The sequence below is a fragment of the Anoplopoma fimbria genome, chromosome 11 (genome assembly GCF_027596085.1).
Source record: "Anoplopoma fimbria isolate UVic2021 breed Golden Eagle Sablefish chromosome 11, Afim_UVic_2022, whole genome shotgun sequence".
Lineage (NCBI taxonomy): Eukaryota > Metazoa > Chordata > Actinopteri > Perciformes > Anoplopomatidae > Anoplopoma > Anoplopoma fimbria.
This window is the reverse complement of record NC_072459.1, coordinates 5,863,074-5,885,030: the sequence shown is the minus strand read 5'-3', so window position 1 is coordinate 5,885,030 and position 21,957 is coordinate 5,863,074. Positions and strand designations below refer to the sequence as shown.

The 21,957-nt window shown below is 40.7% G+C and overlaps 1 protein-coding gene across 1 annotated transcript in view; it reads left to right on the top strand.

Annotated features, from left to right (window-relative positions):
• Nucleotides 1-18,273, top strand: part of clec16a (C-type lectin domain containing 16A) — a 44,739-nt gene extending 26,466 nt beyond the window's left edge. Inside the window, 8 exon segments of the mRNA XM_054606944.1 lie at nt 274-324; nt 473-601; nt 1,124-1,244; nt 8,717-8,868; nt 9,793-9,997; nt 11,129-11,299; nt 12,367-12,504; nt 14,929-18,273. Of these exon segments, the coding sequence (XP_054462919.1) occupies nt 274-324; nt 473-601; nt 1,124-1,244; nt 8,717-8,868; nt 9,793-9,997; nt 11,129-11,299; nt 12,367-12,504; nt 14,929-15,521 (1,560 nt within the window). The 3' untranslated portion in view covers nt 15,522-18,273.
• Nucleotides 18,274-21,957: the final 3,684 nt, after the last annotated feature.

Below are 21,957 nucleotides of genomic sequence, written 5' to 3'. Positions count from 1 at the left end.
CCAAGACAAGAACATGAGTAGAGCAGCGGGTAGGCGTTTATGATAAGTAAGATGTGTTTATCATTCAGAAAAGTGTATATCGAGCTGTGTAAACAGACACAAAAGATGTATTTGCTTATTTCTGAATGCAAACACTTATCTTCTTATTGTGTGAATGAATCTGACGTTTTTTGCAGCCTAGTTTCTTAATGCACAAAGGACGTCAAACTCTCTTTGTCCACACATTTTCTTCCTTATTCATAACGAACTTTCATTTTAATTATGTCATCACAGGGCGAGGATATCTTTCTGGACATGTTTGAAGATGAATACAGGAGCATGACGGTCAGTTGAACTTCATTTTATATGCCATATATTATGTTTTGTGACGTGATTCACCTTAACATGCAAATATGCTCTTGGTGTTGCTTAAGTTTTTGCCGTTGCTGTACGCAGGCTCGTCTGTACTCATGTATATGTGTGTATGTTGCAGAGTAAACCGCTGAATGTGGAGTATCTAATGATGGATGCCTCAGTGCTGCTGCCACCCACCGGTACCCCTCTGACTGGTATCGACTTCGTCAAGAGACTGCCCTGTGGAGACGTGGAGAAGACACGCAGGGTACGTCCACACATTCACCTGAGCTCAGTCCTCATTGGATGTAACACTGCTGTTTTAAAATCAATGGCTCTCTAATACAACAAGTTGTTAAACTCCTGGAGAGTTAAGTGTTATTCTTGAAATAGGAGTTTCCTCTTGAGGCCTTGCAGCACATGAAAGCGGAATTATTTATACCTAAACATAGTTCATATTTCTTAAATATCCGTGTAACCACATACATATCAGTTGTAACTCATTCCGCATTCCTTTGGTTTTCTGTTTTCGAAACCATGCTGCAAACAGAAGACACCAGAAAGGCAGCACTCCAAAGCTCAGATGAAAGATGAAACGAATTAGCCTGATTCTGAGAGTCTCACATATTGTTTTCTAATATGATTATTTGTTTTGGAGCGCTGTTATTCTGTTGTTCTTTTCATTGGTTGGTTGTAACTGTCAGTGTCAGACGGGAAGGTTGATTTAACATAAGCTCTCTAACGGTTTGAGTTTGTGTGTTTATGTGGGACCTCTCTGCTCTCTGCACAGGCGATCCGGGTGTTCTTCATGTTGAGGTCCTTATCGCTTCAGCTTCAGGGAGAACCTGAGACACAGCTGCCTCTGACCAGATCTGAAGACCTCATCAAGACAGATGATGTCTTAGACCTCAGTAAGTCACACACAGAGAAACAGAGGCATACTGTATACTTTACAAAACCCAGATCACACGCTACCGGACAGTTTATTTATTTATCATTTTTACATTTTCGGGAATTGGAGTCAAAATTGTGTGTTATTACTGCATTAGAAGTATAACCAAAGAAAGTTAAGAAAATTACAGAGTCATGTCTCTCTAACTACAAGAGAAACCGATAAAAACTAACAACCTCTACAGTGTACAGGTTCCCAAACAAATGTCCATCAATCCGCATTTTTTCTGCATAAATGTCTGACAAACATCCGAAACTCTCTCTCTCCCTCTCATTGTCTTACACACTCACTCTCCCTTTAAAGACAGCATTAGATCGACGACACAGACATGCGAGCGCAGTCCAAACAATACCCAGAAACAGACACATGCTTCTGCAAATGTTCACAACCACAACCAAGGAGTAGAGCAAATAGACGCACTTGCAACAAGTGTGTATGCACACAGCTTCCCACACCGAGACAACCTGAACGATCTTCTCTTACTGTACACAGGTGTGTAGATGATGTTATGGAAACCTTGTGTGTGGTTAGCTCTGCCTTGCAGGATATCACAAGTACTGCACAGTCATGTGAACACGAGCGATGACACTGTCACACACACTTTGCTGATCTCTACATGTTTGTTCTTTCTTGCTGACGTGCATGGTTCTGAAGTTGTGACTACCGTTAATCCAAATGTAAACATGCAACTCTGTGCCATCTTAATATCACAGCCGTCCACTTCTCCGTGACCAAAAGTAGGCTGCAACTCAGCTACCTACTAAGAGTAACTTGTTGTTGAGGTGTGTGTTTTAAAAGGTAAGTTTTCACATGCAGGATACTGGTTTGATTTTTTTTTCTCTGTATTATGATTGTCAACAAATACCATAGAAGGACCTAAAACACAGGAAGTTGAGGGACATATGGAAACTAGGCGCAGGCTGAAAACTCACCTCTTCAAGAAGTACTACCCTGAGCCTTCCTCGTAGCACTTATTGCACTCGTATTAGTTGTTGCACTCTCTGTATTCGTATCAGTTCGCTGCACTTATTGAATTTGTATTTGTTTACTGCACTTATCCTATTCGTAGTAGTTTGTAGCACTTACTATATTCGGATTAGTCTGTTGCAATTATTGTTTTCGTAGTAACTCGCCTCTGCACTACACTTTTATGCTTTAAGATGCTTGTTTAAGAAAGGAGATGCACTTATGACTTCTGGTGACTAGTAGTTCTCTTGAATACCTATGTTGAATACACTTCCTGTAAGTCGCTTTGGATAAAAGCGTCTGCTAAATGACTGTAATGTAATGTAATGTAACTGGTTGCGAGAGAAAGCAAGCTTTGAGAGGTAAACACAACCTTAACAATTAGCAGCATGATTAAAGAAGTACTTAGATATATAAATAAAAAGTAGAATCACTACAAAGAAGGACATTTCCTTTGTTTAACCTAAACCGTCGTCAGTAGCTGCAGTTCCCAACATCTCTCCCTGCTCATCTAACGATAACAGAACATGGTCATGACCTATGTCAATGTCAGGGAGAGCCAAATGACAAACTGTTTTTTCTGCCAATGTTTGCCTTGGCCTTCATTTCATGTTTCCCCATTTACCTTAATTAACACTTACGCACGGTAACTGTTTTATTAGCAACAATTCAATTCAAGGATGGAGATAGCATGCATGTAATATTTGAGAAAATAAAATGACATTAGATGGGATGATGTACAGCAGCAGCAAACATGTTTTTGTGCAGCCTGTAGTTCTACCTGTTTCATCCTCTAATCTTCAGGAAACCAAAATCATCAGCTGCTCTTTGATTGTTTACTAAGAACTGAGTGTTATGCTGCAAATAATCTTCTCAAAATATTGAGATAACATTTTCTTCGAATACATGAAGGACGTAGAACCGTTAACTGAATGTGCTGCAGTCATAACTTTGTTCCACTTTGTTATTGTGTAACTCAGCTGAATACGGTTGATCATCCATGAGCATTAGAATAAGAAGCCTCACTGGTTTGTCACTGACTCTCTGGAATTAACATATGTTATACCACAAGCCACAGAATTGCAGGTTAAATGAACTGGTGACTCTGAATTTCCTTTTGGTGTTAATGTCAATCGTTGCCAATGTTTTTTGTGTCAGCCTGGCAACTTGTGAATGGTGAGCCAACTCTGGCAAAGTGTCAGCTAGTGGCCCTGCACTGGAGGAGTGAGTAAAGATAAAAGATAATCATTTTGTTACTGCCTTGTACAACTTAAAAAAAAAGTCACTGTCACTTGCGTATATAATCAAAATGACAGAATAGAGTATATACCCTTTTACTCATGTCTTTCACACTGAGAGTAAAGACTTGAAGATCAGACGGGACAGCCACCTCTCTTCTTTGAAATGAGCATTTTCCCTCATTGAAGTTCATTGTGATAAGCAGAACATCTCTGAGAGAAAGTAAGGTTCACCACAAATTCCCCAGTGTGTCATACAGTATCTATATTAGATGCAAGCATCATAAGATACACCTCTTTCACTCTTTCTTGCACCATCTATTTTTATTCTGCTTTTCCTTTTCTGTACTAAAAGCACATCTATAAGATGAACATTTAAGAAAATCACACATTTTTTTTGTAAAAGATATGACCTACACAACTGCACTTGTAAAATGTTCCGTTTGGTTTTTGTTTTACCTAATATTTTATATTTAATCTTATTTGTAATTTCAAATAATTGAAGTGTAGGTAGGTATATTATTGATATCACTTCTTAGAATAAAACACAAAAAGAAAAGTTCATTGTAAATTCCAATGGGTTGTTTACGTAGCCGTGATGACTGTACAGCTGTGGCAAATCTGGGTAGTGATGGCCTTTTAGGAGTTATCTTATCATCTGTTATGACTGAGCTGCAGTTTCGGTGCTTTTTGGAACGCCATTTGCTGAACGAATATAGACTTAAAACTGACGTAGGTGTATCGATGAGGGGATCAAACCAATGACGCAGCAGTGAGCGTCAACATACTGAGATGCTTTCTGTAGATGTGTCATGGTTGTGTGCTCATTTGTTTCTGCATCAGAATATTATATGATGTATTATTATTATTTTATTCAACTTGTCTTCAGACTGCATGAAACAGCCATAGATAGCTGTTATCAATAACAAGATTGATGGAAACATATCTATTGAAACCAAATGTCTCCCTGCAGCTCCACTTTCAAATCTAATCCAGTTTTTGAAACTGTCTTTTCGTAATTCCAAATGCCCGTTGAAAGAGTCTGTGGCAAATATAGGTTTATGAGCAATAATATTACGCGAGGAATTACTCCCAGTCGCTTGAATAAATCGTTTTAAAGATGTTAAACCTGAAATTAGGGCATATGTGTTGCCTCCACATGGCTCTCAACGTGGAGACGGCTGAGCTGGCGGCGAATAGCTAACCGTGCTAACAGACCAAGTTCCAACTCGGAAAGAAGATTGCTGCTATATGAATGCTCTGAATAGGAAATATTGCACCATTAAACAGCCTTTGTTGATTTAACTCTACCCACGTATAGTTAAAAAAAAAAAGTTGCTTCTTATTTTTTTAATAAGTCATCGTCACCTTTATTTCAGTAAGGTTGACTAAGAACACTCTTACAGAGTGGTTATGGAGAGAGGGAGGGATTTTTTCCACGTGGGTTTGGGGATTTAAACCTGTAACCTTCCAACCTTCCAACCACAAACTCCTTTTTGTGACCATTAGGCTGCCAACGCCTCCATTTCACCCGGGTGTCGGTTAGCTGTTGTTGAATCACAGAACATTGTGTCAGGAGAGTAGTAGTATTTGTGGTTTCAGAGATGGCCTTGCAAGCAGAAGGTCATGTTGCAAGAGTGTGCTTAAAGGAGTGAACCTTTTCTTGTGAACCACAAATTCAAAAGGTTGAGTAACTTATTGTCAAAGTTGCAAAGAGTCCCATTTAAAGAATTCGACCACACTGACTTTATGCGTTTATATGTTTCTACTGAGCGTGACCAAGTGTGACCTGTTCTCTCTTAAAGACGAAATATTCCAGAATAAACTGGCGTCATATGTTTTGTTTTAATTTTTCTTCTTGTACCTGTGAATACAACCAATCCATTGTCTGCCTTCTGAAATATTTGTGCAACTGGCAGGTTATTAAAGGTAAGTTGATAGCCTTAGGTGTACGGTGCTTTCTGCTGCACAGATCCAGTCATATCATGGTCGTAGTTACAAAGGGTGTTTCATTTCATGGCGAAAATCTCTGGAGAATTCAGAAGAACATCAGCAATAAATAGCATCAGCAACTCTGAGTGATTATTGATATGAACCTGTCCTGATAAATGGAACTGATGATACAGCAGTACGCCTTCAGACACTGAAACTATGTCTGCAGATGTTTTCTGTGAGGGGGAGGGGATCTAAAAATTCACTTGACTAATATATGGAGTCACTTGACACCAAATATTTCATAGAAATGTGTCTGTTTTGGTGAAATGACCAATTATCAAGTTGACCCGCCCTCTGTACTCAGAACTTAATTGGGGGGTGGAAGGTTTTTTTCCCCGTCTGGTCAGGGGATTCAAGTTAATAAACTTCCCCTAATTTCAATGTCCATTTTGCTGTAAGCGTCACTTTGCTGACGGAGTTAATCGGGGACTACCTCTACAGCTGCGGGTACTTTTCCCTCCTCGCTGTTTCAGTAGGTAAAGTCGAGTTCCTGGTAACCCCCGTTGATCTTTTAATATTGGTAAAAGAGAAAGCGGTATAACAAGAAGGCAACATGTGTGATTTACACAAGAAGCTGCCATTTGATCATCAGCAGCTGTGAAAGTATTAATAGTGTGACAAATATGATAAAAGCAAACATAGTTCTGTACTGAAGGGGCAACTTAAATGAGCAAAACACAAAGTGGACTCAAGAAGAACTTCCCACTAATAACATAAGTCACATATGGGTTTAATGTTGGATTAGTCAGGATTCCTGAAAACAGAGAGCATAAATACTATAAAGTGGAAGGGAGATGAGTGAGACTGTGCAAGAGGAAGAGAGGTCCATGGGGGGGGGGCTTTTCGTCAGTGTGGAGTTACCAGTTTACATTTAGAGCCGGTGACAGTGGGTGATATTAAAAACAAAACCAGTGGCCTCAAATCAGGTCGTCATCAGTTCCACATTTAATGTTAGCCTTGCAGTAGGTTTAGTGGTAAACTGATGTGGGCTCATCATTTCTTCATCACACTGCTAGACATGTGGGAGAGAAGTCTTTCAAGTGTGTGTAGCAGTCTGTCTGTCTGGAGCAGCTGTGTGCTCCTGTGTGCCTGCTGTATCAAAATGTATTCACTGTACAGACACAGAAGTAACAGTTTAGTAAAAATACAGCTCAACAGTAAAACCCAAAACTATACTTAAAGCTAGGGTAGGCGATTTATTTTAGCAGCAATTTATTCCTATATTTTTTTGAATTTGTTTAGACCTATACGCCAGTCAATAAATCAAATGCCCTGACAGTAAATAAAGGGGTATCTGTGGGTGTCTGTCGTGGCTATCAACCATTTTTTTTGGTTGGATACTTTCAGAATCTAGCTTACTTACTATGGCTCAGTGGTAGAGCGAGGTCCTCCCTCAGAGGATCGGCGGTTTGATTCCCTGCTTTACCCGGAATGTAAGAGTCCTGATGGGCAAGTGGCTCCTTTTTTGGAAACCCCTCCCATCAGTGTATAAATTGTAAAGCACTTTAAGTCGTCAAACAATGAGTAAAGCACTATACAAGTACAGTCCATTTACCATATATGCATGATGCAATAGTACCACTGTTTTCAGATGTATTCACAAGTACAATTTCTTGCAATTTTCAATACCGAGTACTGATATCAGGACTTAATAATACCATTACAGTCCCAGTAATGACCTTGAAATTCAGTTTTATTTTCATCAGCTTCTGACTGTAACAAATTAAATAAATAAGAGGATGCTGTTGCTGTAATTCAACATCCAACAGTTTGCTGTAGGGGTGTTAATTCATAACATTAAACTGTGCTATCGGTTGAACAGTTAAAATAAATGTTAGAAATAGAAGAAAAAGTATCAAATAAAGGAGAATAGATGGACCAACTAAAAGGTCAGCCCACCTTAAGTGCACCAGAGTTGTTGCTAACTTTGGGGCTAATAAAGTAGATTGAGTGTTTTATGAGTCGCTCTACTGTACACTCTCAGGAAGTGGCTTTATATTTATAATTTGCACCGAGGTTTTTCTGAAGAAGTTGAATCATTATACAGTTTAAATTTCATGTGTAACATAAAACAGAAGTAATTTGTTAAAGCTACAGTCTCTTCATTTAATGTGGTTTTGCATTCGTTATATAATAAGTTCCAGGGAAATAACCATCACTAATTGTCTGTGTGTGTGTGTGTGTGTGTGTGTGTGTGTGTGTGTGTGTGTGTGTGTGTGTGTGTGTGTGTGTGTGTGTGTGTGTGTGTGCTTGTGTATCAGTGTAACATTTTAGTGTTGTGTTTTAGTGACTAATGTATTATTTATAATCTGCATCATCCTACAACTTGTGTTTGTTAAGGCTTTACTGTCATAATCAGTAAAAAAAAAAACTATTTAATCTAAATGCTGCTGTACAAAAATAAAGTGAATGCTGTTCCATATCTGCAGCACCGTCCACTGTATTACATATACTATGTATGCTGTGCTATGCTATATATTTTACAGCAATTAATTCAATTTTGTACATCTTGACTTTTCCTCTCGTGTCACTTTTTGCACAAAGTGTCCAGTACTTCTGTTAATGAACAACTACCTGCAAAAGAATAACTTTAGGCCCATCAGACTCTGCTGTATGTTGTGTTTGATGTGGAATACGTCTCTGTTGTGTAGCCCTTGAGAACTATTTACCATTGATGTCTGGAACATCATCAAGGTCCTCGTTTTATCTTAACCTCCAGACAGCCAGAGCCTCCTTACGCAGAGTGTGCCAAGTGTGAAGGACTCTTGAGTGTTCTTGAAATACCAAACCATGACAACGCACAAACCACACTTTTCTTCATGTCTAATACATTTCTACCACTGTGCTGAATCGCAAAAAAGTTGCATGTAAACCTGGTAGACATGTTAGCATGCTGGTGTTAGCATTTAGCTCAAAGCAGCGCTGTGCCTAGAGTCAGTAAGTACCGCCTCACAGAGAGGCTAACAATGGATAGACTAAACTGTAGGATAGGCCTGGGCATGCCAAATGCCATTTCAAATCCCTTACATTACTAAGTGTAATTATTTGAACAGTAAACCGATCATTCCTCTCTTGGCTGTAGACTCTTTGTCTTTTCAAAAAATGCAAACAGTTTATTTAAAAAAATGTTGAGTTTGGAACCCGGGTCCTAACAGCTGATATTGTGTTTGCTAAAGATCACAGACTCGTGTCACATTAACTGTCATGTCTGTCCCTTTTTTTTTATTTTTAGACAACAGTGACCTAATAGCCTGCATGGTGGTCAGTAAAGATGGCGGCCAGGCCCAGAGGTTCCTCGCTGTAGACGTGTACCAGATGAGTCTGGTCGAGCCAGAAACAAAGCGCCTCGGATGGGGTGTGGTCAAGTTTGCCGGCCTTCTGCAAGTAAGAGAAAAGTGGCGCGTCCATGTCTGTGTGGATGTGTCTTTGTGCTAAAGAGTGAATGAGATGTTTGGTCATAAAAAACAATGACGTTTTATTCAGTTTTTATGCGTTTACCATTTCCACTTCCCTCTACCTTTTGTACTTTAGATTATGCTTTGTTTTAATTTCATATCTCAGTTTTTCTTTTTGCCAATTCATCCATTCATTGTCTTCACTGTTCCCAACTCAATGTTTTATTTACAGCTTACTTTATTGTTTCCTTTTCATTTGTCCCATTTTTTTTTTCCTGTCTCCTTCATCCCAACCCGTTACTGCCACCAATTTGTTCTTCCTGTTTCTCTTCTTCTCTCTTCTTCATTCATCAGATGTTGATTGTTGCTGCCTGAGCCTTTCATGTCTTTTTTTCTCCAGAGAAGCCCTAGAAACATATCATGAGAGAGCATTTAGTAACGTGCTTTACTGTCACTGCTGGCTTTTTTGACGAGTGTAAGCATGTTGCGTCAGTATTGCCACAGATAAGTTGACTTGCTACTGCTTTTCATTTTTCTAAAGAAATTCTGAAAAATTAATTACATTATATTAATACAGTATGCACAGCTGTTGTGAAATGGATATACAGTAGTGTAACTACAATGCGTTTCCTGTGTATTTTTCTACCTATTTCTGCTTTATGAATTTCACTTTAATTATTGTCAGGATCTGAACTTATGAATGTAGCTAAAAATCAAAGTTCATGTTCCATTCATCTGTCTCTCAACTCACTTTCCATCTATTCTTATCTCTTATTTTCTCAAATTATTTTATTATTAATAACATGTTCTTTCGTGTTTTTTTCAGTCTTTACTTATCCGTCGTCGTCCTACTGTTTTCTTCATAATCTCAACACTCTCTTTGTTCCCTCTCTCTCCTTCCCCGTGTCGTCAGGACATGCAGGTGTCTGGCGTCGAGGACGACAGCAGAGCATTGAACATCGTCATCCATAAGCCCAGCTCCAACCCCCACGCCAAGCCCCTGCCCATCCTGCAGGCCAACTTCATCTTCGCCGACCACATCCGCTGCATCATCGCCAAGCAGAGGCTGGCCAAGGGTCGCATCCAGGCCCGACGCATGAAGATGCAGAGGATTGCGGGTGAGTAAACGGGAAGCCTTGCTCAATATGACCCTTTTCATCTGTGCACAGGAAAGCGGAGCAGCTGCTGTTTTTCCCCACACAGAGGCTGAAAGTGTTTCAGTTGAATGGGTTTTTCAAGAAATCACATGAGATGTTTACCAGAAAACAATGAGTGAAAGTAACTCTTAAAAACAGAAGTGCACAACACTGAAGATATAAGGGTCATGTCATCCCTTATGTGCAACCACAGCTGAACCGCTCGCACTGCTTCCAGCTCATTTTATACAAGGCTTCAACATTTACTAAAGGATTAAACCCATTAAATAAAAAAACTGTTATTGAAAAATCAAAAGCCAAATCAAAAATCAATTCATTTTTCGTCACTTACCTAAATTACTAAGTGAAACTACTCTCTAACAGAAGTGACAGCTAAACTTTTTAAGAGCTTCATAGTTACAGTCATTTCCCTGAATTAGTCCTTCCTCTCTTATCATTCAATTCTAATTAATCAATTAATTGTTTCTCTTAAATTACTTCCTCCTCCTCCTCCTCTTCCAGTCCCTTTGTACTGTAAACACTGTTGAATTTACCCATAGGTGACTTGTACTTCCCTTCCCGATGGTCTGGTTCTTTAGAAATAAACACAGAAGTAATAACAGATATCTGGAATCTTGCCGAGTAGAGTAAAGGAGGATGTGAGCCCTGCCTAAATAGCCACTGTGTCAGATTCTCTCATTCTCTGTGACTAAACGGTCACATATGCAGTACCAGTCAAAAGTTTGGACACACCTTCTCATTCAACTACTTTGAAGAATCTAAAATATAAAACATATTCTGGTTTGTTGAGCATTTGTTTGTTTACCACATAATTCCATATGTGTTCCTTCATAGTTTGGATGTCTTCAATATTAACCTACAATGTAGAAAAAAATAAAAAATAAAGAAAAACCATTGAATGAGAAGGTGTGTCCAAACTTTTGACCGGTACTGTACAAAAACGTAGAATCAAATCATAGTTAAAACAAATACAGGGGACAGTTTAGACATGATGTCCACTCAAAGTTGGATTTTAGTCCCAGACACAAAGATTCACCTTCAGAGATGCTGTGTTTCTATCCCTCTTACACTCTCCACCTCCTCTGTTTGCAGCTCTGTTGGACCTGCCTGTGCAGCCCAGTGCGACGGAGGTGTTGGGTTTCAGTCAGACAGCCAACGCTTCACCCAGTGCCATGCCGTTCCGGTTCTACGAGCAGTCGAGACGGGCGCCCAACGACCCCACGGCCAGTAGATCAATGTTTGCCTCCGTGGATAAAGTACCAGGTGACCTACAGATAACCAGGCTCTACTGCCTACACACACTGCTTTAGCCTATGCACTTCCTCAGAGATCAAACTCATCATTTCATGCTTCTTGCTCGGCTTTAAATCTAAACATTGTAGACTCTTAACAAGACAATAAGCAGAGCGCCTTTAAAATAGAACTGAATGATCATACAGATGTCATAAAACTGGCATAAACTGAAGCCCACGGTGGACACACACTGAATACTTAATGAGAAATATGATTACATTACATTACATTACAGTCATTTAGCAGACGCTTTTATCCAAAGCGACTTACAGGATTAATAATAGAGCAGAAGGTTATTAAAAATATATTGAGACCTTTCATTTTGAGTTGTGGAGAAAAGTTTGTCAGACAGTTGCCCTGACCTTCAAACAAAGTGGGGGCAGTAGGTGGAAATAGGTTTGTGATTAGATCTTAAGTGTAGCAGTGAGTCAGTCTAAACAGGACGGCACAAAGGTTAGAGGCTTTATGTAGAAATAAGACTCCTGAGAATACAATTTTTTGATTCATGTATTTCCATTTATGGTACAAACCATCTGCTAGAGTTTTACTGTAGTTTCACTTTTGATTCCTTGTTGGTTCCTACCTCAGAGCGTGAAAAGGTGTCTTTGTTTTTTCTCAACAAGGAAACCTGCTCCTATTTAAAATCTACTGTTAAAATGATGGCTTATGTTTGAGTCTAGTAAATCTATTTATAGCCACTTTAAAGAACAACAAAAGTTTTCTGATTAGTATTAATGTGCTGTGTCCTTTGGATGAATTGCTGTACTATTTTAAGTTTCTTTATATAGATTTTAGCTTTCTATCTTTCTTAGAATCAAACCAATCTAGAAACACACACAAGAAAACTACTGCACATTAGCAAGAAACTGCATTCAGCACATAAGTCTTTTACTGTAGGTACATGACAGGTGTGTGTGTGTGTGTATATACTGTGTGCCACACAATAATCAGTGTCTTTAGGGCTAGATGTGGTCAGGTGAAATAATCTTCCCAGCCATGGTAACACATGTCTGTGTGTCTATGTGCACCATCTCCAGGTTTTGCAGTGGCTCAATGTGTGTCGCAGCACAGTCCCTCGCCCCTCTCCTCCCCCTCGCCTCCCTCCAGTGGGAGTGGGAGCACAGGAAGATGTGACTCTGTAACTGCAAGCACAATATCAGCTCAGAGCCCCACAGGTAGCTCACTCACACAGTCCATCCACATTAACTCAATACGTTAACACTCATAAAGAGGCACATACGGTGCATTATAAGGCGCAGATTCTGGACTACAATGTAAATCAACCATTTATTCAACAGGCAAAAAGAAACTAACAGACTAACATGCTCTTTATAGGTGTGGTCAACACAGTATATCTGCGCTATACATCTGCACTTGACAGCACACACACACATATACGTCTTTTACACATATTGGGTGTAACTATGCTACATATATTCACACACACCACAGAAACCACAACGGTCTGCATTAGTGTCAGTTGAGCTGTTGTTATATAAGACGTAGCGCCGCAACACTGTAGCGCCGCCACGTCGTACAAAGAGCAGACGAGGCAGTTTGGCACCAGAAAACTTAAAAAAGGAATGTTAAAGAAGCATGCCGATAAGCAGGAGCAGTGAGTCCCCCCCCCACACACACCCTCCCCCAACGTGCCCAGGTACGTGTAAGTAAAAGGTCAGCCTAACCGAGCAAGCAGCCAAATTCACGCAGAATTATTAAAATACCATTTAAACAATATGTACGACATCTTAATCTATACATACCAATGAGCCCCTCCCTGCTAAGTGGACATAACTAAGCAAACCTGTTTGCACTTTTCCTTGATTCTGCTGCTGATTAGCTGATCTGCCCCGAACTTCAAAGGGAGTAAAATAAACATCTGATGAACCCACAGAGCAAACAAGGAATGTGTCACGTATACACCCTCCAACGAAAGGGTAAACACAGATGTGATCAATAACATTCATTATGTGTCCAGGGTCCTGGTATTGTGCATGCAGGCTCCCTGGAATGAATGCATTTGATTAATTATCCCTGTTTACCCTGCCGTGACTTGACGAGCCGATTGCTGTGAAAAGAGCCTATAACTAGTGGAGTGAAAAGGGAGGAAGGCACAGACATCCCCGGCGTCCCCTGTATGCAGTGGGTGTCTACGTGTTTTGTTTGTCTGTGAATGCAAAGCACACATCTGACCTTCAGAGTACTTGTTAAACTGGTTCACAGAGGTGTACCATATCCTCTGTAGATTGCTACTATAGATGACTGAGGGCATATTTGCACAAAGCTTTGTTTGGTCACCAGTCACTCTCACCTTTACTCAAGTGAACTGAATTACCAGAGCAGGTGAATGTTACATCGAGTTCAATGAGAATTTAGAAAGGTTGAGTACTCCCTCTGGTTAGTTTAATAAAATAAAAAGGGTTCCTTATTATTCCTTATATTTTCTTTTCATACATAGTTACATAAGTATATTAATGAAAGTTGCATATAAGCTGCCAAGAGTTGCTTGGATTCAGTTGCATTGTTAAGAAACTCTTGAAGTCTGTATGTGTAAAGACAGGAAGTGTTGGCTGGCTCATACCTGATTGGCTTTGTGACTGAAGCTAATCTTACCAAATCTAAAACGGCACATCCCAAAAAAAACCCCGTATTTAATAACTAAAACCTTTGACAAACTAAACGCACCACTGTTTTCAATTCTTGTCGCACAAGTTAAGCAGTCTTGATAATTCCTCTCACTCTCCAGAGTTACAGACTGTAACCATCATACAGTAGTTTGTTCTAATATGTCGATCTGACATTGATGATGTAAAACGTTTTTTTATTTTATATCTTTCATACTGCACCCTTACACTCTATCAATGTAAGTATGCTTACGGAGTAGTTTACGTTGTAGTTCATAGCTTATTTTGTAGTCCTGCCCGCACAAACTAAGCTGCTTCAGTTAAACCACTAATCCACCTGCTGTTGCTGCTGCTTCTGATATCTCATCCACTGTGTTCACCCTGTACCTCCTCTGTCTGCTGTGAAGATTTTCTGAACTGATATTTGACACTTGAAATCCTCCCCGTTAGAAGGGATCGGCTCATTCTTTACTCTTTAAACAATGGAAACAAAAGGAGGAACTTGGTGAACACACTGTGCCGTGTTACTCGTCAGCCTGTCCGTCTGTGGCACCTGCATACTGTAGCTCTCTGTGGTGACTTCATACAGTTCTCCTACGATGTTCATGTGTACATCCTGAGGATGTTTTGGCTCCCAATGATTATGGAATTTATCATTGTTATTTTATTATTACTTTATTTCATTTTAAACAACATTCTCTGTTGGATTGAAAACATTTCTGAATTCAGACTTTCACTCTCATTTACATTGTTTTCTCGCAGTGCAGCTAAATGGAAGCGACACTTTTTTACACCCTTAGATCGTCACCTGTGAAGAAAGATTAACATTAACAAAGCTGGACATATATTTTCATCATATATATATTTTAAAGGCTTTGTTTAAGAAAAGCCAAATCATTTCACACTGGAGCCACAGTGAGAATCCTTTTAAAATGAGTATCCCTCTGAGTTCACCTGCCTCGCTTTCTCCTCTAGATGATGGTACGTTCTTGGAGCACACCCCACCCTCCTTCTCAGGCGGAGAAGGGGAAGGAGGAAGTGGAGAAGTAACGCTAGTCTCCTCTCCTCCCTCGGCACCAGTCACGGCCCTCGCCCCGAGCCTCACTCCGGCGTCCCAGCCCACCATCTCCCTCCTCACCGATGGCAACGCCGAGACGCTCAGCGTGGAGTCGCTCACGCTGCTGCCCCCATCGGACTCACCGCACCTGCACCCCTGCGCCAGCCACATTCCCCCAACGCACTCCCTCCAGAGACCAGGTGCCTCCACCGCAGAGGAGGAGGGTGGCGGAGAGAGAGAGGGACATAGGAAAGGTGAGCCAAGAGACGAGGAGGAGCTGCCGGAGGAAGAGGGGTCGCCGACGGACGAGACTGTAAAAGAGCAAACTCCCACTGACGAGGAGGGAGAGGACGAGGCAGAAGGTGAAGACGCATCTCCAGAGGTGAACAGAGAACAACTCTCTGCTGCAGAGCTGCGAGAAAGATACGACTCAGCGGATCCAGAGTATGCAGAGAACACTGAAGATGCAGAGATGTTCACTGAAACGCCAGACTCACCTGAACTGGATTAAGCAACACACACACAATCATGTTCATGCACTTCAACACAAACTAAGAGGACAGTGACGTGTGCTAGTTAAACTATCCAGCGTGGCTGAAGTATATTTTCATGTTGCGACCTGTAGATAGTGAGTGATGTGAATAGTCTGATCTTGGAGGCATCTCAACGTTTTTGTTTGCACATGAGGAGAGACTCTTTATACTCCGAGAGAAACAGAGGACGGCACACTGGTCAAACCTCGCAAAAGGCTTAAAGCACATTTTGGGTTTCTGTTCATTTGAGTGTGTCCGTCTGTGTTCTTAGTAAGCGTGTGTAAAGACGCGCAACCAGCAACGTTTTTTACTCATTCTGATCGATTGTTCGTCGGCTCAAAGAAAACACACACACACACACACACACACACACACACACACACACACACACACACACACACACACACACACGCACACACATACGCCACACGCTGCTGCAGTGAGCTGTTCACCCACAGATGAGTTCCGTGTCTTATGTTCACCACTCATGTTTTGTGGTGTTGGTCATTTCTATGCTAACACACACACACATGCTATACATACAGTCCACACGGAGTCAACTGCACTTGCCTTTTAACCTCTGCATGTCAGACCCGTTAGCAGTAACTGCCGCCTAGAGCTGCCATTGGGAAGGTGTGTGTGTGTGTGTGTGCGTGTGTTTGTAGGGTTGTGTATGGGCTTGAATGATTCAGCCACCGTGGATGTGTGTGTTTTTTATTGAGCTGTTATTGTTCCAGGTGTAGAGTAACGATCCATTAATTCCCCGTTTACTTATTAGGACGATTAAATAAAAAAAATATTAAATAATCTGCAGCATCTTGAGCAGAGAGGAATCAGGTCTCATACCGTGAACATTAATTTGACCTTAGCGCTAAGTAGTAGCTCAAAAAAGAGTTGTCCCCTGCTAGTAAACATTTAGATTCATTTATCTTCGGTTGCGTGTTACGGTGTGTGAAAGCAGCTTTTTGATCACAACCAGCAAAAACCGTTTGTTTCCATCATAGTTTATGTTGATCTCTTGAGCTGACAGTTTAGTACGGGTTGCTTGAGTGCCGTGGAGCAAAGCACATTTTTTTCCCTCACATATGCAACAGTATTCAACAAACCTTGTTGTTTTCCATTTCCAGTCTAGATCAACTTCCTTCCCATAACTGTACTGTTGTGTGGGTGTGTGTGTGTGTGTGTGTGTGTGTGTGTGTGTGTGTGTGTGTGTGTGTGTGTGTGTGTGTGTGTGTGTGTGTGTGTGTGTGTGTGTGTGTGTGTGTGTGTGTGTGTGTGTGTGTGTGTGTGTGTGTGTGTGTGTGTGCGTGTGTGATTCACAAAGCTGATTCGCTGAATGGAGCTGAATAGAGTAGTAACTCATAATGGATAGCAGTTCAATGAGTAGTAGTAGTAGTAAATAATTCACAGAGTCAGTCATTAGTTCTCTTCATAAAGCCTTTAGCCTCAGCGACACGGTGAGCTGCTGTTTAACTGGATGAGAAGCTCGGTGTTGTTTGATATATTTAGACATTTAGACACACAGTTGATTTGCTCGATTGAATCAAACGCCGGTAGCCTCACAGAGCGATGTACTAGTCCTCCGTTTGAAATCAAAACAGCCGTGTCTTCAGGTTGGCACTCTGCCACAACAACACTGGGTTGAATGTATGAGCCGGTTGCCCCTCAGGAACTGACCTGAGCTCAGTTTTACTCTCCATGTATCGCTCTCAACACTCAACACGACAGGGAAACAGGATGCTGAAAACGATAGTAAAAAAAAATATACATCTTTTTTCCGCCATACAACTATTGGTGACCCATGAACTACCCATCCTCCAGGAAAGACTAGTGGGAGTTTTATTTAGCATAAAGCATAGTGTTGGGATTAGTTTATCATCCCAAAGTCCACACACAGCTGTGTTTACAACTTGGAAAGATTCCAAACAGAAACAAAAGGAAAACCAACGTCGATTTGTGCTCTGAGGTCAGTGTAGAGGGGCAAAAGCTGTCCTCGCCCTCCTTTAATCAGCTGGATAAAGCTTTACTACTGCAATAATCATAAGAGCTAACCAATGAGGGGAGAGATGAATGTAACAGACGACTTATCTCTGTTGTGTTATTTAGTCCTTTCCAATGGGATCGTTGTATTTTATCCTTTATTCACGACTTCATTTGTAAATCTTAGGAACAAAAGCAGTGTAACGGATTCTTTCGAACATACTTTCTCTCTCTCATCCGTTTTAAAACTTCTTCCTTTTCTCTTCTGCCTTTGCTTCCCAGCTCTTTTCTGCGCCGTTATCTCAACAGCTCAAGTCTTAATGCTCTATCATTCTTATGTTTCTAAACTCTGTACAGTCACCGACAAGTTTATAAAGGAGAAATTCAGAGCAATACTCTTGTTTTTTGGAGTCTCTCTCTTTCCATCTTGCCACTGTAAATAGCAGAAGAATGATAGTGATGATCACTGGCGTGCTGAAGAGGCTTGGCACAATTTGTGGAGCAGCTTCCGATGGTTTGAAGGAACCATGCCGCCATGTTTGAGGACGACGTGGCCGTATGTCTCCGGTAACCAACGGCAACCGCTGTACTAAAATGTCATGTCAAGCTTCCATTAAGTCTCTGATTGTAGTGTGTGTGTATGTAATATGTTTATATGCTCTGTACATGCTTTTTTGCTTTTAAACCTGTAATTATTGTTAATGACCTGAAACAGAGGAATAAATAAAGAACTGCAATAAATTATTCTACTTAACAACAGTGAGGCTGCTGCATGAGTCGTGTCGTGTCGTGCACACAGAAGAGGGTTGTTTTCCACTGATCTTTTGCGCTTTTTTTTTTTTTTTTTTTTTTTTTGCTTTTTTTTTTTTTTTTTTTTTCCTGTCTTCAGAGAATCACACTCTGGTAGTAACAGCAGAGGTGTTTGAGCAAGAAAACCACATAATATATTAGAAAAAAAACTACCAAGTCCAGGAAAACACGCACACATGCACACACATGCACACACTATCTTACTGAGTTTTTTGAAGGATTACACTGATTCGGTTTTATGGCTACAAAAGCTGTAAACCAATTCCTGACCTAAACTGAAAAGAAAGATAACGATCTATCCTAGCTTGCACCTCCACAACCAGCTGTAAAGTTGTCTTTTGGAAGTGTAAAAAAATGTGCGTGTAAGAGCTTCTGACCTGGATTCGTATTAGTGTGTGTGTGTGAGTGAGTGTGTGAGGGACGGCGATGACGTTGCGTTTACACTTTCTACCTCTGCCTGGTGTTGCAGTGACGGCTGCAGGAGCCCTCAGTCATCTTGCGGTCTGAATGTGTTGCTTTTATCGCGGTTCCTCTCTTCAAGGAAGTCGGGTTATGTGTGCATAAACATGTGACTGGGTTCCTGGTACTGCAGCTATAGTAAAAGGCTCAGGTGTGAGTGTGAGTGTGTGTTTTTCCTCAGTGCCTAACCACAGTCACAGCAGTATATTGAAGTTTTGACTGTAGAGATCTTACAGATTTGAAGATTAGTGTAGTTTCGTAGTTCTGTCTCGTAGACGTCTGAGTTTAAAAGCTCTTTAACCAAAGATTAATTATGTATACATATTTACCTCAGTCTAAGTCCCCCTAGCTTCTGATTGGTTAGTTCAGATCAGCCTTTTCTCATTCCCTCTGTGTCAAATACCCACTTGATCAAGGCCCCCTTTAGCTTCTGTAAAAGATGCACCGGGCTTAAAGCTAACTCCAATAATTAGACGCTCAGGGAAAATGCTCCAGGAGTCTGACTACGTAGAATAACGACCGAAAGAAACTCACACACTGTCGGTGGTTTAAAAATTGCACATAGTTTAAGGAGTTATTTTAAGCCAAATGATGATGATTTTCCTAAACCTGAGTAAGTCTTTTTGTTGACTGAACCTTAGCAAGTGTTACTGCAGCTGTGCAGAGGTGTGTTGGAAAGTTGGAGGGGTCCCACAAAGCATCAGTATGTGATGTATTTGAATGAGAACGTGTTGTTCAGTCACACATGAGTGGAGGACAAGAAAGTGTCGTCATTTTCTTTATATATTCATGCTTGTGGGCAGAACAGTGAAGTGCTTCTTAAAAAAAATCCCCTTAACACATGGATGAAACTAATGAGACATAAGGTGTTCATTAAATAGAATTAGAGGTGCTGGTAGGTAGGAACATTTTGCTGCTTTTGAACAGAGCCAGGCTAGCTGTTTCCCGCCGTTTCCAGTCTTTATGCTAAGCTAAACTAGCCTGCGACTGGCTGTGGCCTCATATTTAACGGACAGACATGAGAGTGATTTCAATCTTCTCATCTAACTCCCCACCATAAAGTGTTGGATAATGATTCTGTGACAAAGTTCAAAGATAGACGTTTGGGGAATTCTTGGAGCCGTGAGCTACAGCAGCTGTTAGGAGAACCACTACTTTACACATCCGCCCTGGATTTAGTTCAAACTTGTCTGGAAGCACATCACCAGCACATTGTGTTTTTAAAGAAAATGGGCTTTTCCTGCTGTAAGCGACACATTGTTTGATTGTGTTTTGGTTCACAGTCACTTTTGGCAAATCAACCAAAACCCATTCTTCTAATCTGATGACCAACGTTTCTCTGAAGTTTCCCGCAAATCAGTTGTGCTCATATTGGGAATTTTGAGATATCCCACATAAGTTCTGAGAAACATGACTGATGGTGACTAGAACTCAGGAATTTTGTGTTTGGTGTTGGGAAAGCCTTGTCCAAGAAAAGACCAGTGAGGCTGCCTGATAGGATAACTCTACATAACAGCTAATAGCCTTTATTCTTTTTCACATCAAATTTCAAGCTCATCATTTTTGCAAGAACATCTGTCACGTTGCTCCTCTGCATTTTTCGCTCGGACCTTTCTCTGGAGGAGTCTGTTTTCAATTGATTTCCGTAAAAGGGCATCTGTGTCTCTTAAAGGACAGAAAACTCCGAGCAGAGGATTCCACAGAAATCAGCTGATAACACAATCGCAGTACACCTCACTTCACGTTTCACTTCTCAAAATAGTCGGGAATGTCCTGAATACTGAGAAGCTGTGAATGAAACTGCCACGAATGATTCACTCGCCAACCCCACAAAAACACACTTAAATCTGTGATCTAATTTTCAAAGTAAAGGCTCCGAAAAGGGAAGATTGATAACACGCACCTATAATAATTAAGATATCACAATCGTAGTGTTTATATCACTGACTCATGTTTCACAGCAGTGTGTGAGGGTGTGTGTGTGTGTGTTCCACCTCTGCCCAGCCTCTTCCTCAAGATGAGAGAATTATATCCTCAAAATAGTTTGGCTTTACCTGAATCAAGTTGTTAGTGTTATATTCAGTATGACTCAATATTGTGTGTGTGTGTGTGTGTGTGTGTGTGTGTGTGTGTGTGTGTGTGTGTGTGTGTGTGTGTGTGTGTGTGTGTGTGTGTACATTTGTCTAGACCCAAGAGATTTAAAAATTTGTCTAAAAGAAAAAAAAAAAAAAAAAAAAATTCCCCATAAAGATCACAAAGCCTTTAGGTTTGGTTTCAGTGTTGGAGTTCGGGTTAGGTATCAGGAAGAGGTTTGTTAAAGTTATAACCTCAAGTTAGAAATGAGAAGTCGGCTACACTGCCTGAAAAAGTGACGCATACTTTTTTTTTAGCAAAATATTCTGCTTTCTAAAGGTGATGCCAGTTTAAGTCAAGGCTCATCTTCTGCCTGGAACTTTTCAACAATGACATAACATCTATTTTAGCATTTTATCTTTTACCAATTTAAACTCCATAATACAGGATTGACTACTTTCTATGTAAAGTGATAGTGGAGTTCTGTTGACCTGAGGAGAGAACTGTGTTGTAATCCGAGTATCTCCTTGCTTTCATGACAAAGCCGGGCCCAGCTGCGCCTGCATGTGAGTGCATGTTAGCACGCCACACTGCTTAGCAAGGTAAAGAAACGGAATAAGAGTATTTTACAAGTTGTTATATTACTTATTAAAAACTCTGTCATAACCCAGGCTCAGCAGAGGAAGTTCCTGGCAATAAACCTTTTCTGATTGTGATTCTGATTCCATTTCTCCCTGTGAGTAAAATAAATTGACATGAAAACACAATGAAATGTTACCGGCAGATATAATTGTGCACGATGAGAAAAAAACAACAACAAGCAGACCGGAGATGGGAGGTCGGCCTGGGAGGAAAAAAAGAAAAACTTCAAATTCTTTAAAAGTGCCTGAGAAGACTCGTCATTGTTGTTTGGTGATCTGATACTTCTGCTACCTCGATACTCCCCATCTTAGCTTACATTGAACAATCAATGTCCCATTGATCGACGCTGCCATTGAACTCTTCAACTTGTGGTTCAGACAAAAAGAAAGTGTTATCAGTTTCTGCAGCGGCTCCACGACAGCCTGGATGAATGCAACGTCTCTGTGTAAG